This window comes from Symphalangus syndactylus, chromosome 5 (genome assembly GCF_028878055.3).
Source record: "Symphalangus syndactylus isolate Jambi chromosome 5, NHGRI_mSymSyn1-v2.1_pri, whole genome shotgun sequence".
Taxonomy (NCBI): Eukaryota; Metazoa; Chordata; class Mammalia; order Primates; family Hylobatidae; genus Symphalangus; species Symphalangus syndactylus.
Window position 1 is genome coordinate 152,450,035 of NC_072427.2, and position 13,129 is coordinate 152,463,163.

Below are 13,129 nucleotides of genomic sequence, written 5' to 3' on the forward strand. Positions count from 1 at the left end.
CCCCTCGTGTTGTTTAAGGGTACGTGGCCTGTAAGACCCCATAAGACAAAGGGGATAAAAAGCAAGAGGAAGCAAAATAGAAAGTGAGGGGAGAATGAGGGCCAAGGCCAAGGACATGAGAGGGGGTGAGAACAAGGGGTGGAGAGGCTGAAGGTCTGCAAGCAGGGAGGGTCCAGCCTGGTGCGGTGGGGATGAGCACGTGGGAGAGGGAAGGGGATGCAGAGACCAGCCGGTCCAGACCCTTCAAGCCCCAGATGCAGGACAAAGTCCAAAGGGAGGGCAGACCTGCCCAAGGTCTCCGGGCTTGTTTGGGTGAATGCAGGGCTGGAGGCTGGGTCCTCTGCTGCACCAGCAGCATCCTGTGGGCACTTCAGTGCTAAATCACATCAACCAGAATTAAAGGGAAGTCTGGGAAGATGAGGACACAGGCAGTGGATGGGGAATGAAGCACTGTGGTTTCACCCTCTTCCCTGAGTCTGGGATCTTCTCTGGGACTCCAAGATGTGTCAGTTTCAGGGGCTGAGTTACATGATTTTGAATATCTGCTCTAGAAAGATGTTCTCTTATCAGTCCAGACTGGGAGGTGTCCTCAACTGCAAGCGAGGTTCAGGAGCTGTTTGCAGGGACCCTACCTGCTGCCTAGCCTCCTCTCTTGCACAATGCGGCACCACCCAGGCCAGAAAACACTTTCTTGGGAGCCACGATGGGATGTGGCTCAATTTACCAACAGCAAATTTCAGACAGGACAGCATGAGTGCCTTTAAACCATCAAAGTGTGAAAACACTCAGAAAAGTTGCTTTTAGTAGCTCTAATATGCCCCTAGTGGGTCTGATTAACTGGCACCACTTGCTAATCAGTGTGGCCAGTTTCACGGTGACTAATCCCCAGGAGGGGAGAACCCATCCTGGGAGGAAAACTACATCTCAGGATGAATGTGGTTCACCTGGGGACTTGGCACTCAGGTGAGTTTTCAACTTCTGCAGCAGGAATTTTTAAGTCAATATTCATCGTATCAGTAACAATTTTTTAAAAAAAGAGTGTTTGGTGTCAAGCAGCATAAGATTTTCTGGCAGGATGCTCAGGACAGAGCAGGATGGCCCAGACCTGGCTTCTGGGATGGAGGTCATGCAGGGTGGGAGACAGCAGTGGCAGCTTCGGTATGGCTCTGACCCCAGCTCTGCCACCAGCCCGGGTGGGTTCGTGAACCTCCCTGGAATTCAAGATTCATGGTCAGTTCTGACCTTCTTTTGTAGATTTCCAAGACACTTAGCTGTCTTTGCAGTGCGGTTTTTTGAACGTTTCGTATGGAGGGTGAACCGCAGTGGCTGTTTAGCAAACTGCCTATTGGCATGCCATCCAAGACCCAGCTCAGTCTGCTCACTGCGGACTTTTGTCTCCTGATTCTCACTACCCATACTTCCTTTTCGGTAATAGGTTTGGGCACCCCACACCTACGTGCTGGCCGAGACTGGCCCACATTGGTGATCTAAACAAACGAGGTTTTCACCCTCAGACGTCCTTCCATCCCCATCCCTGCCTGTTCCACATAAACCTCAGGGCTTATCTCCGGTATGACCTCCTTCATAAAACTTTACAGACTGCCACAGTCCCTGGTAAACTCTCCCCTTGAATCCATTTCATCATCTACACTAAGCAAGTCAAATAATCATACACATGCCTCTCTGGTGATTTTTGGTCTCAAATTGCTACTTAACTCTTGAATATTCCTTATCTTTTAAAGTATATTTGTTGTCTCTTGAGAATGACCTTGTCCTCTATTTCTAGTCTACATATGTAATATAATGTAACAGCTACCACTTAACTGAGCACTTACTATAAGCAGGACACCATTAAAGTGCTTTGAATGCATTAACTCATTTAGTCTTTCCAACAGCATGTGTTAATACGTTCGATTACAATTCCCATTTTACATAGGAGGAAACTAAGGCACAGAGAGGCCTAGCAACTTCCCTAAGGCCAGAGTCAGTAAGTGGCAGAAGCCAGCAGTCTGATTCAAGAGCTCATGTTCAAAACCAGCATGTCTTAAGGCTTTCCTTGCCTTCTTTATGGTATCCACCCCACAGATATTTGTCTATTAACTGGTGCTGATTTGTTTTCAGGAAACAGTCCGCACCTGAGCAAGGAAAAATGGAAGCTTCTGACCTCTGTCCACACATGGTCCTCAGTGCTCCTTCTCACCTCTCAGGATGAAAGCAAACTTCCGTTTAATAGCGAGCTGTTTTCTATTCTGTGTGCTTCTAAATATAACATTTTACTGACAAAAGGGACATCCTGAAAGATCTAAGCTTGTAAAGACTCACATACTAGGAAAAATGTATCCCATGAAAAGTCCTTAAAGCATTCCATTAGGGCTAAATCGAAATCACATTAACCAGGATTAAAGGGAAGTCTGAGAAGATGAGGACACAGGCAGTGGAAAAAGCAAAGGATGAAGAGTGAAGCAGTGTGGGCTTGAGCCTCTGCTCTGACTAGGGGATATTCTCTGAACTCCAAAATACGTCAGTTTCAGGGGCTGAGTTACATGATTTTGACTATCTGCTCTAAAAAGATGTTCTCTTATCAAATCTGGACTGGATGGTCCTTATGAAAACTGGACAGGTGTTCTGTTTTGACTGATGGGAGGGCACTATCTACCTCTGTCCCCGTACCTAGCTTTGTGCTTGGCTCACAGAGAGTGCTGAATAAACATTCATGATGAGTGAAGGGTGTCTTCCAAGGCTAGTGCGGGTCTTACCCAGAGGCGATTTTTCAGTTTCCTTCATCATCAGATCAAGTCTAGGTTGCTCTGAGTTTTCGTCAAAGACCCTACACATCTTTCTCATCTCCATCTGACTTCTCCGTTTATCAAGTCCCTCCTGAAAGTTCTTCTCCAGAAGGCATATGAGATGAAACGGAAAGCAGGAAACAACCCCTTGCTTACTGCTTCACAAGCAAATGTACTCCTTGCATATACATTGCAAATATTTAACCACAACTCTCCCTATTGTTCACCTCGCTGATTCCTCCATACGTTGATTCCTCCATATGGCTTAGTCTTCGGTGTAATACGCATGCTGCACAGCACGGCTGCCATGGGAGAGTGGATGCTCACAGCAGAGAGAACTGATTCTGATACTGTAGAAGAGTCTCTATGAAGCCAAATGGCCCAATCTTTCAACTACACAGAACTCCATTGGAAGAGCCAATTTGATTTTCACCTCTGCAGTGTAATCAAGCCATTAGCCTTGCAGCCTCACAGTGTGCATCTCCAGGGCCATGGCCACTCTCCTTCCTTTGTGTGATTTCCTGGAATGCCTCTCCTCACTCATCCTTCAAGTTGCATCCCAAATGCTACCTTCTCCAAGAAGGCTCTCCTGATTCTCTATCCACACTCCCCAAAGTATGGCGTCTCCAATGCATGGCTTGTCACAGAATTCATCACATCGCACATCTTACCTAAACTTTCCTTTTTGACATCTCCAATTTTTATTCTATATAATCATTTTTATGAATATTTTTTCTTCTACTACACTTCAAGCTCTCTAGAACACACTTAGCATCTGACTCACTTCTGTATCCGCTATAATGGCTAGCAAAATCTTACATAAAATAAGTACTCAGTCGATTTTGTTGAACAAATTGATAAATGACTCATGGACTTGTACTCTCGCAATCATCTATTTCCATAACCTGTGATCATAGGATTTCAATGACATTTAGTACATATATGTGCATTTAAAAAATGCAACTTTTAGGCCAGGCGCGGTGGCTCGCCTGTAATCCCAGCACTTTGGGAGGCCGAGGCTGGCGGATCACGAGGTCAGGAGATCAAGACCATCCTGGTTAACGTGGTGAAACCCCGTCTCTACTAAAAATACAAAAAATTAGCTGGGCATGGTGGCGGGCGCCTGTAGTCCCAGCTACTCAGGAGGCTGAGGCAGGAGAATGGCGTGAACCCAGGAGGTGGAGCTTACAGTGAGCCGAGATCATGCCACTGCACTCCAGCCTGGGTGACAGAGCAAGACTCCATCTCAAAAAAAAAAAAAAAAAAAAAAAAAATGCAACTTTTGGGGCGTCTAACACTATTGGTTTAGAATTGCAGATGTCAAAAATGGCCCAATGAACCTATTTGTTATAAGAAAAACCCTACATATCTACATATCACCTATGTACATTTCTTCATATCACCCAATTGTCATGAAGATCAAATGAGACAGAAGAAGTAAAGACCCTTCGGAAAGGCCAGCAAAGGCACATGTCCAGGAAGCTGGCAGCATTCACACCATTTTAGTGGGTGGGGTGGCTCTCAGGGCCTGCGATGTGAAGCCATGCCAGCCGCCATGGGCGTCCGTGTCACCATGTTTGTTCATTCTACAGATATTTATCACCCACTGAGGACAGAGCCGTGAACAGAACTAACCAAAAATTGCTGGCCTCACGTAGGTTACATTCTCATGAGGTAAGAGGTAATAAGCAAATGAACACGTACACATATAGAATGGCAGATGGTGAGAGGTGATGTGGGGAAATGGAGCAGGAAAGGGTGGATGAACGGTGAGTGAGGGGATGGCATCAGCGGGGGCCAAGGAGGTGTGCAGGCCTGTATGGAGAGCTGAGCCGAGAGGGGTGCCGAGGAGGTGCGCAGGCCTGTGCAGAGAGCTGAGCTGACAGGGGAGCCGAGGAGGTGCGCAGGCCTGTATGGATAGATGAGCCGAGGGCGTTCAGACAGAAGGAGCAAGTGCCAGCCACCACCCCACAGTGGGGTGAGCTTGGAATGTTGGAGGAATAGCAAGGGGGTCACTGTGGAGGGCTGGTGAGGAGGGAGAGGAGGGGAGGGTGAAGGAGGCGAGCTCAGGGAGGAAGGCGGCGTGAGATCGCAGGGCCTATGGGACTTTGGCACTCACTCTGGGCAAGTCAGGGAAGCCTTGGAGGGTCCTGAGCAGGGCAGGAGCATGATCCGACTTGGCTGTTCAGAGGGCCGTTTGAATCCTGTGTTAGGTCCGGGCCATGACAGGGATTGAGGCAGAGACTCCTGGGGGAGGCTGTTGCCATCATCCAGGCCAGAGGCAAGGGCGGCCAGCGCTGAGGTGAGTGTGCAGGTGGTAAGAGACAAATTCTTGATATGTTTGGAGGGTAAAGCTCATAGGATTTTCTGATGGATTGTAATCAAAGAGTGAGAAAAAGAAGTAAGTCCAATAAGGCCTGAGAAGCTAGAAGGATGAGGCTAGCATTTATCGAGCTGAGAAAGACTTTGGGAAGACTGAGAGTTCTGCATGGGTCTTGCTAAGTGCAAGATACTTATTAGCTATTCAGACAGGAGAGGAACAGAGTTGGCAGGGAGGGATACAAGTCTAGGTTTGGAAAAATGGTCTGGGCTGGTGACACACAGCTGGTGGTTACTGGAAGATACACAGATTATATTTAACACCAAGAGGCTGGACATGACAACTAGGGAGTGAGTGCAGACAGAGGAGAGGTCTCAGGATCTACCCCTGGAGCTTCCCAATGTTAAGAGGGTGAGAAGATGAGACAGAAGTCAGCAAAGGATTCCAAGAAGAAACAAGTGAATGAACGGCAGAGCTAAGAAAGAGCAGTGTTCCAAGGGCCAAGGGCAACGGTGGCTCAAAGACAAGGAGCCATCAGCTGTCTCCAAAGCTGCCAACAGATCATGTAACATGGCCCTGGAGGACAGAGCACTGGGTGCGGTAACGGTGATCACTGATGGTCTGGACAGATGTTTTGGTGCAGCAGTGGGGAAGAAAGCCCCATCAGAGTGGATTCAAGAGAGAATGGGAGGACAAGAATCACAGACAACAGGTAGAGGCAACTCCTGAGGAGTTTTGCTGAAATACAGAAAGAGATAACCTACGGCTATGAGAAGTAGAAGACGGAGGCATTTGTCTAGGTGTGTAGTCAGGGGAGATATTGTTAACATCTTTGTAGATGACACCAACCACACTGGTACAGTGCACTCATCCACCATGGTCTGCATGGTTCCCTGTTTCAAAAGCTGCACAGACACTATTCCAGCAAGCAAGGGCAGAAGGCTGGATAAGCTGAGGAAGAGTCACCATTTTACTGGTGACCCAAAGGAAACCAGACACAGTTGTTGCTCCTATGCATAAGCATGGAGCTACCTACACGGCACCCACAACAGTAAAACCATCTCAGCGTCATCATCTCTAATGGCGAAAATATTTTCCTGGACTGCACAGCAGGTAACAGGAGGGCCTTGCATTTGAGGCCTTCATCCTCTTGAGAGAATTCCTAGGAGCGTTACTGCTTCCTGATCACTACAAGACACGTCTACCTTACTTAAGTGCAGATGGAGACAGGGCTCCGTCCTCGGGAAGTTTCCTCTGTAGTGGAAACCAAGTGACCTGATCTAATCTAATTCTTCCTTTTAATGCACTGTAGCATGAGTGGCTCTCAACCACATTCATCTCTAATTAAGAATCTCTGTACTAGAGCAATTACTGTAGCTACAGCTGTTGATAACAATCATCTCCTCAGTCTCTTTGTGGTAGGCTGCTATGTGTTCCCCATCGTTCACCCATGCTTCTCTGCAGGTACAGCACGCTTCTTGGCCCCATTATCTTTGAGGCTGGCCATGTGACTTGCTTTGGCCAGCGGAATGTGAACAGCTAAGACAGAAGCCACATTTAAGCATAAGCCTTAAGTTGCTGGTGCAGTTTGGCTCTAAGCCCCATTTTGTGAGCATCTGCCCTCAGCCATGACAACCACAAGGCCTACCACCGAAGGTGAGGGCTCCTTCCGCCTGGGCTCCAGAATTGGATGGCATGCAGAACGTGGTCAAGCCCAGGGTCCAGCTGAGTGCAGAAGAGCTGCAGCTGACCACCATCCTCAGGTGCTATAAGCCAGCTGTAAATGTTGCTGGTTGTAAGCCATGGAGAGTTTGGGATTGTTTATTTCCACAGCAAAAGCTGACTATTATACTCTTTCATTAGACTGTCAAATTTCTCTAGTGAAAGGACCATGAGTGTTCTTTATGATATGCCTTAATACCCCTAATAAAAACTGCAGGCCCCTAATAAGTACATAGATAACAGGTCAGGGGTCATTGTGTCCATTTTGCTTGGTTGGCTGGCATCTGGAATTAACACCTAGTTGCTATCACTGACACACTGGCAGTACCGTTACAAGCTCCTTAAAGTCATGTTCAAAGTCACCTTCCTACTTCCTGATTTTGGCTATTGAGTTATGGCTGATTGACAAGGAAAACCCAAATAATTTAGGCTTCAAAAAGAAGTGGGTCCTGGCCATGATATACGCAGTTTCTATTCCTAAGTACCCCCAGACAGTTAAGGCCGAGCAGAGAAAGTCTGCTTTAATTGTGCTTGTGTGCTCAGTTCTGTGTGCCTTTTGAGCCTAAGACAGGCCACAAGCTTTGCCCAGGGAGTCCCACTGCAAAGAAAACAAACTCTTGCTTTTGGTTATTCAGTAAGTTCCCTTCTCTTATGTTGTGTGGGAATCAGAGGCAATAGAAGGCACAGTTCTGGGTTTCAAAGGGCTTATAGTGTAGTTTAAGAGACAGGATACATATGTAAAAATCCAAGACAATCTGCCAGGCGCAGTGGCTCACGCCTGTAATCTCAGCACTTTGGGAGGCCAAGGCAGGCGGATCACGAAGTCAGGAGATCGAAACCATCCTAGCTAACATGGCGAAACACCATCTCTACTAAAAATACAAAAAAAAAAAAACAAACCCACAAAAAAACAAAAATTAGCCGGGCGTGGTGGCAAGCACCTGTAGTCCCAGATACTCGGGAGGCTGAGGCAGGAGAATTGCTTGAACCTGGGAGGCGGAGGTTGCAGTGAGCTGAGATTGTGCCACTGCACTCCAGCCTGGGGACGGAGTGTGACTCCGTCTCAAAAAAAAAAAAAAAAGGAAAAAAGAAAAGAAAAGAAAAAAAATCCAAGACAATCGAGATATATACCACTTAATTCCTTAAAAGAGGCAGTGCTGTATGGCAGGGAAGAGAGCTGGTCTAGAAATCAGAAGACCTGATTCTAGTCTTGGCTCTATTGCTAGTTAATTAAAGTCACAGGAAGATCTTTTCACTGTTCCATGCGTGGACAAAAAGTAAACGGGTTCATATAAAGTCCCTCACATGTCCACAGTTTCATGACTCCAAATGATACCACTCAGCAGCACAGCGGTAACCAAGTGCTCAGTGCATGGCATGGGTAGGAGAGGCTGTGCATTCGGAGGTCCTCTGTCTTCCTGTCCCTCACCCCATCTCCAAACTCATCCGATCCTAGCCTAGTCTGAGGGGTCTCCTATGTCTTGAGTCACGGGCCAAATCTACCAGAGCTGAACTGAAAGCAAAATTTAAGCAAATGAGTCCAGAATTGTTCTCAGATACCACAAACTGAAGAGGGAAGAGCAGGAGGAGTTCTAAAGTGGACTGAGCTCCCAGGAGCACCTGGGGCTGGGGTTTGCTTGTGCCTTCCCAGGGGGCCTGAAGCCACCGTGTTCAGTACCTGGGGTGCATCCATAATGGGCCAGGCTTCTGGAGAAGAGGCAGAAGAGGCATTGTCCATGTGACTGACATCCGGATAGGCAATACCTCTCCAAACCCTTCCCCTGATTCTGATGAGAGCGGAATACCCTCCTCTCTTTGGGAAAAATCAGTTCTCACAATGACAGGCGTGGTGTCCCCAGTAGGGCTCCTGAGGCCCGGGCTGCTCCATTTGACAGGAAGGGAGGAGAGGGCTGGGAGAAAGGTCAAAACGGAACTTTTAGAACATCCACTGATGCTTTCCTGATTGTTCTTTGGAAAAATACAGAAAGTAGAGAGAATCTCATTAGCTAAAGTGCTCTGGAGCCTCGGGGATTAGCCCACTTGGCTTTTCTGCTGCAAAACGTATTTAAATCCCCATCCCAGGGCCTCCAGGGTGGCTCAGATGGCCATGGGATTACTTCTTTTATGTAGTATTCATGTGGCGGAGTGACTGCTGTGAACTTTCTCCAGGAGTTTCCAGGAGGTGGGACCACAGTGCGTTTTAAGGTACTTACATCAGAGTTGGGTTCTTCAGATCAAAGGAACTCATTTTAAAACAAAAACAAAAACCCTTCCACTTACATGGAATCAGGTCCCTTTGCAGAGTGTTCTTGGCAATTCAACAAAGGACAGCAGAAAGTGGTGAGGAGATAACACTGTACACAAGAACAGGCTTCACTTACTTGGGACTCCGGACACCAGCCGCAGGGGGCGCAGCACGCGGAAGGCCCTCAGTGCCTTCACATCAAATCCGGCCCCTTTCCCTCCGAGAGCGTTTGCCCCGTCTGCTTTGGTTGCTTGTTCTAAAATTGCACTAAAAAGCCTAGAAGAGAGGAAAGAGAGAAGGACTGTCAGGACTGGGGTGTTTTTTGCCCAGCTGGGGCTCTGACCTCTGGATACAGCCCGGAAAGGCAGGTTGCGCAGGCGTCTCCAGCCCAGGGGCGGGCATTGTGGGTGTGCATGGAGTCTGGGGGTGGTTGTAAGCTGACATCCCCTCAGTGTGGGTGGTGGCCATGCCCAGGGTGCCACCATGGCCCAGGGAGGCCTGAGCGAGCTGAGGGGCGGGCCCTCTGCCATCATAAAGGCAGGAGCTGGACAAGCGCTGGACAAACGTGGGAAGCAGGTGAAGTCTGTCGTCAGTCCATATCTCCTTGAGGAGCCCTCCGGCTTCTCCACGGTATCCTAGCGCCCCTCCCAGGGGTGCCAGCAACCATGTGCTCTGTTTCCCCACCTCCTTCCTTCTAGAGACCCCCTCTCTTTGACTTGTTCCTGGCCCATGGAAATCTCCTTTGTGCTGGCCTTGGTGGCTGCTCAGGAGGTGCATGCTGCACAAATGAATGAATGGTTGAGTGGTTAAACAAGAAGGTCTCCAGTGGGGTAAAACCACACATGCATGTAACTGAGACGCAGGGCTTTCAGCCTTGCCACTTTAGGTCTGAGCTGGCATACTCACTCCTCCAACAAACAAGAACACCTACGGTGTGCCGGGCACTGTTCTAGACACTGGGGCTATAGCAAAATGGACAAAGCCCTTCCCCTCATGGAACTTACATTCTAGCAGGGAGACAGACTGAGCAATCAGTAAACAGACACTGCAGCTTAGAGTGATGAGTGCTGAGGAGGAGGAGCCGGGAAGGGCTCTGCAGAGACAGGGTGAGGGCCGCCTTCCTTCCCACTTGAGAGGTCTGCACAAAGAACTCCCTGCAGGTGACACTTGAGCAGAGGCCTATGGGAAGTGAGGGCGGGACCCACTTCACTACCTGGAGACTGCTCCAGGCAGAGGAAGCAGGTGAGCCAGGGGCCCAAGGGAGGGGCAGGGTGTGCGTTAGAGGAACAACAGCGACCAGTGTGGCTGGAGCAGGGCAGGGAAAGGGGGAACTGTGGGAGAGGAAGTCGGAGAGGAAACAGGGAACCCCACCAGGTACTGGTATCCTCTCTGAGACAGAAGCCATTGGGGGACTTTGAGCAGGAGAGTGACATGATCTAACTACAGGTCTAAAAGAATCATTCTGCTGTTGTGGGAGACGCCCCTGTCGGGGGCGAGGCCAGAGACCAGCTGCTGCAGTCACCCAGGTGCGAGACACTGGTGGCTCAGAACAAGTGGTGGTGTTGGAGGTAGTGAGAAAAAGTTAGATACCAGATTTACCTTAAGATAAAGCTGGTGGGACTGGCTGATGGACTAGATGTGAGGTGTGAGAAAGAGAGGGGAATCAGAGGAGATTCCAACAGTTTGGGCGTGAGCAACAGGAATGATGAGATATGGTGGAATGGACATCAAGGGTTCTGCTGAGAACTTCTTGAAGTTTGAGTTGTTGCTTGGACATCGAATGCATGTCTTGAGTTGGTTCTACTGTGTCTGGAGGTCAGTGGGGAGATCCAAGCTACAGACAAAAGCGCAGCAGTTGTATAGTTCATATTTAAAGTCAAATCATATGTGACTACCTAGGAGACCAATGCAGAAGGTGAGGATGTGAAAGGACCCAACCCTGCAGTGCTCCCACATTGAGGGGTCAAGAGAGGAGAAATCAACAAGAGAGACTGATGAGAGATGGCTTGCAGAGCAGGGATATGGAGAGAACGGCGTCCGACGAAGAGAGTGGTCAGTGAACAGGCGGTGGTGTCACATGCTGCAGAGACATGGCTGGACACCGACCGTTGGGTTTAGCAACACCAAGACCATTCAGACCTTGAAGGCATCTGTGTTGGTGCAGCGATGTGGACAAACGCCTAGCAGACAAAGGTTCAAGAGAGCATGGGAGGAGTGGGAGGCCGTGAGGATAGACAGCCCTAGCCAACAGAAATATGATGCAAGCCACAAGTGTGGGCTGCATGTGTAATTTACCTTTGCTAGGAGCCACATTAAAAAGTAAAAACAGGTGAAATTAACAGTGATCACAGATTTTATTTCACCCAACAGAGCCAAAATATTATCATCTCAACATGTAATAAATATAAAAAATCATTCATGAGACATTTGTCCTTCCTTGTTTTGTACTAAATCTTTGAAATATGCTGTATGTTTTCTACTTATAATTATTATTATTGCAATTCAGATTAGCCACATTTCAAGTGCTGAATGGCCACATGTGGCTACCGTATAGACGAGTCTTTTGAGAAATTTTGCTCTAAATGAGCAGAGAAAAAAAGGGGGTTACTAGAAGTAGGAGTGGAGTCAAGAGGGTTTTGTTTCTGAATGGGAGATACGACAGCAGTTTTCTATGTGATGGGAATCATCTAACAGAGGCAGAAAATGTGATGACATAGAAGCGAGAGGGAACCGTTGCTGGAAGGACGGAGCTCCCTCACTGGCCAGAAGGGGATGGGTGCACACGAAGGGTGTCCACCTGCGCAGGGGCAGTGCCGTGTGTCGTGGTTCAGTGAGAAGGCGCACTGTCGGCATAGATGCGTGGTTGTGGGAATATATGAAAGTTTCCTGCTGATTGCATCTTTCTCAGGGAACAGGGGAAACGGGGCCATCAGCCAAAAATGTGAAAGGGGAAGGAGATGGGAAGTGTGAAGAGAGAGGCAAGGGTGCTGAAAGAATTATCTCAGAAAGCAGAAGGGTGAATGGAGTGCGGACAAAGCAGGAGGGCCCTCAGGTGTCACCGAGGGCCTACCCGAGGTCAGAGGTCATGAGTGTAAAGTGAGACTCTGCTCAACTTTGCAGATTTCTTGACCCTTTCCAGGTACCAATCAGATCTCTGGTTGGCCTTGATTAGGGTTGGTGTTTTTCCAGGTGTGCAAGATAGACAGAAGACTAAGAATGCTGAGCATAAATGCAAGTGAGTGAGGGCAGCAGTGGCACAGGGCATCTGAGCTGGCTGGAAGGAGCGTGGACGTGGTGGCAGGGATGAAGAGTGCAATGGGACGAAGGGATCGTGGGAGTCAGCGTGAGAGAGGGAGCAGACCGGAAAGACGGTGGTGCTGGTTAGAGAGTAGGATGTTAGATTAGGGATTATGGGGGAGGTGTTATCAGTGGTGACAGGGATATTGGCTTATAACCATGGGAGTGGGCCTACTGAGATAGGCTCTCCAGAAGCCAGATATCCAGGAACCAAGAAGCTACTGCAGGAAGGTGGAGAAGTGAGTGTTGGAGTGAGGTAGAGTGAGCCAAGAGCCCGTGTCCTCAAGGCACAAGAAGGGGTGACTCAAAGGTCTGCAGAAGGCTGCAGTAAAGAGAAGGCATAGAGGATCTATGACACAAACGTCAAAACTGGAGGGCTCCAGGGAGGCGGGTGGGTGCAGTGGAGCAGAAATCAGGAGCTGGCAGGGCCCCCTTAGACGTGGCAACCTGGTGCAGTGGAAGGAGCCTTCTGGGAGAGGAAGTGGCCGCCTGCTGAGAGAGAGCAGAGAAAGCTGTGCCCTCAGGGGAGAATCAGGAAGTCACCAGAAAGGAAGCTGAGAACTGGGCCACCTGTTTTGTAAAGTTTTGTTGGAATTCAGTTACACCCAGTCATGGAGATACCACTCTTGTCCTGCTGCTGGGCAGGGCGGAGTAGCTGGAACAGAGACTGCATGGCCCACAAAGATGAAAACCAGCATCTGGCCCTTACAGAAAAGTTGGCTGACCCTAAACAGGCGAGGGACTATGGGGATGGGAGGG

General features: G+C 48.8%; 1 protein-coding gene across 22 annotated transcripts in view; it reads right to left on the bottom strand.

Annotated features, from left to right (window-relative positions):
• LOC129483539 (voltage-dependent L-type calcium channel subunit alpha-1C) overlaps positions 1 to 13,129 on the bottom strand; it is a 630,682-nt gene that overhangs the window by 223,123 nt on the left and 394,430 nt on the right. For all 22 annotated transcript variants that reach the window (XM_055281126.2, XM_055281127.2, XM_063639851.1 and 19 more), the window contains exon 5: positions 9,210 to 9,349. In XM_055281126.2, coding sequence (XP_055137101.1) covers positions 9,210 to 9,349 — 140 coding nt within the window. The remainder of the gene's footprint in view (positions 1 to 9,209; positions 9,350 to 13,129) is intronic.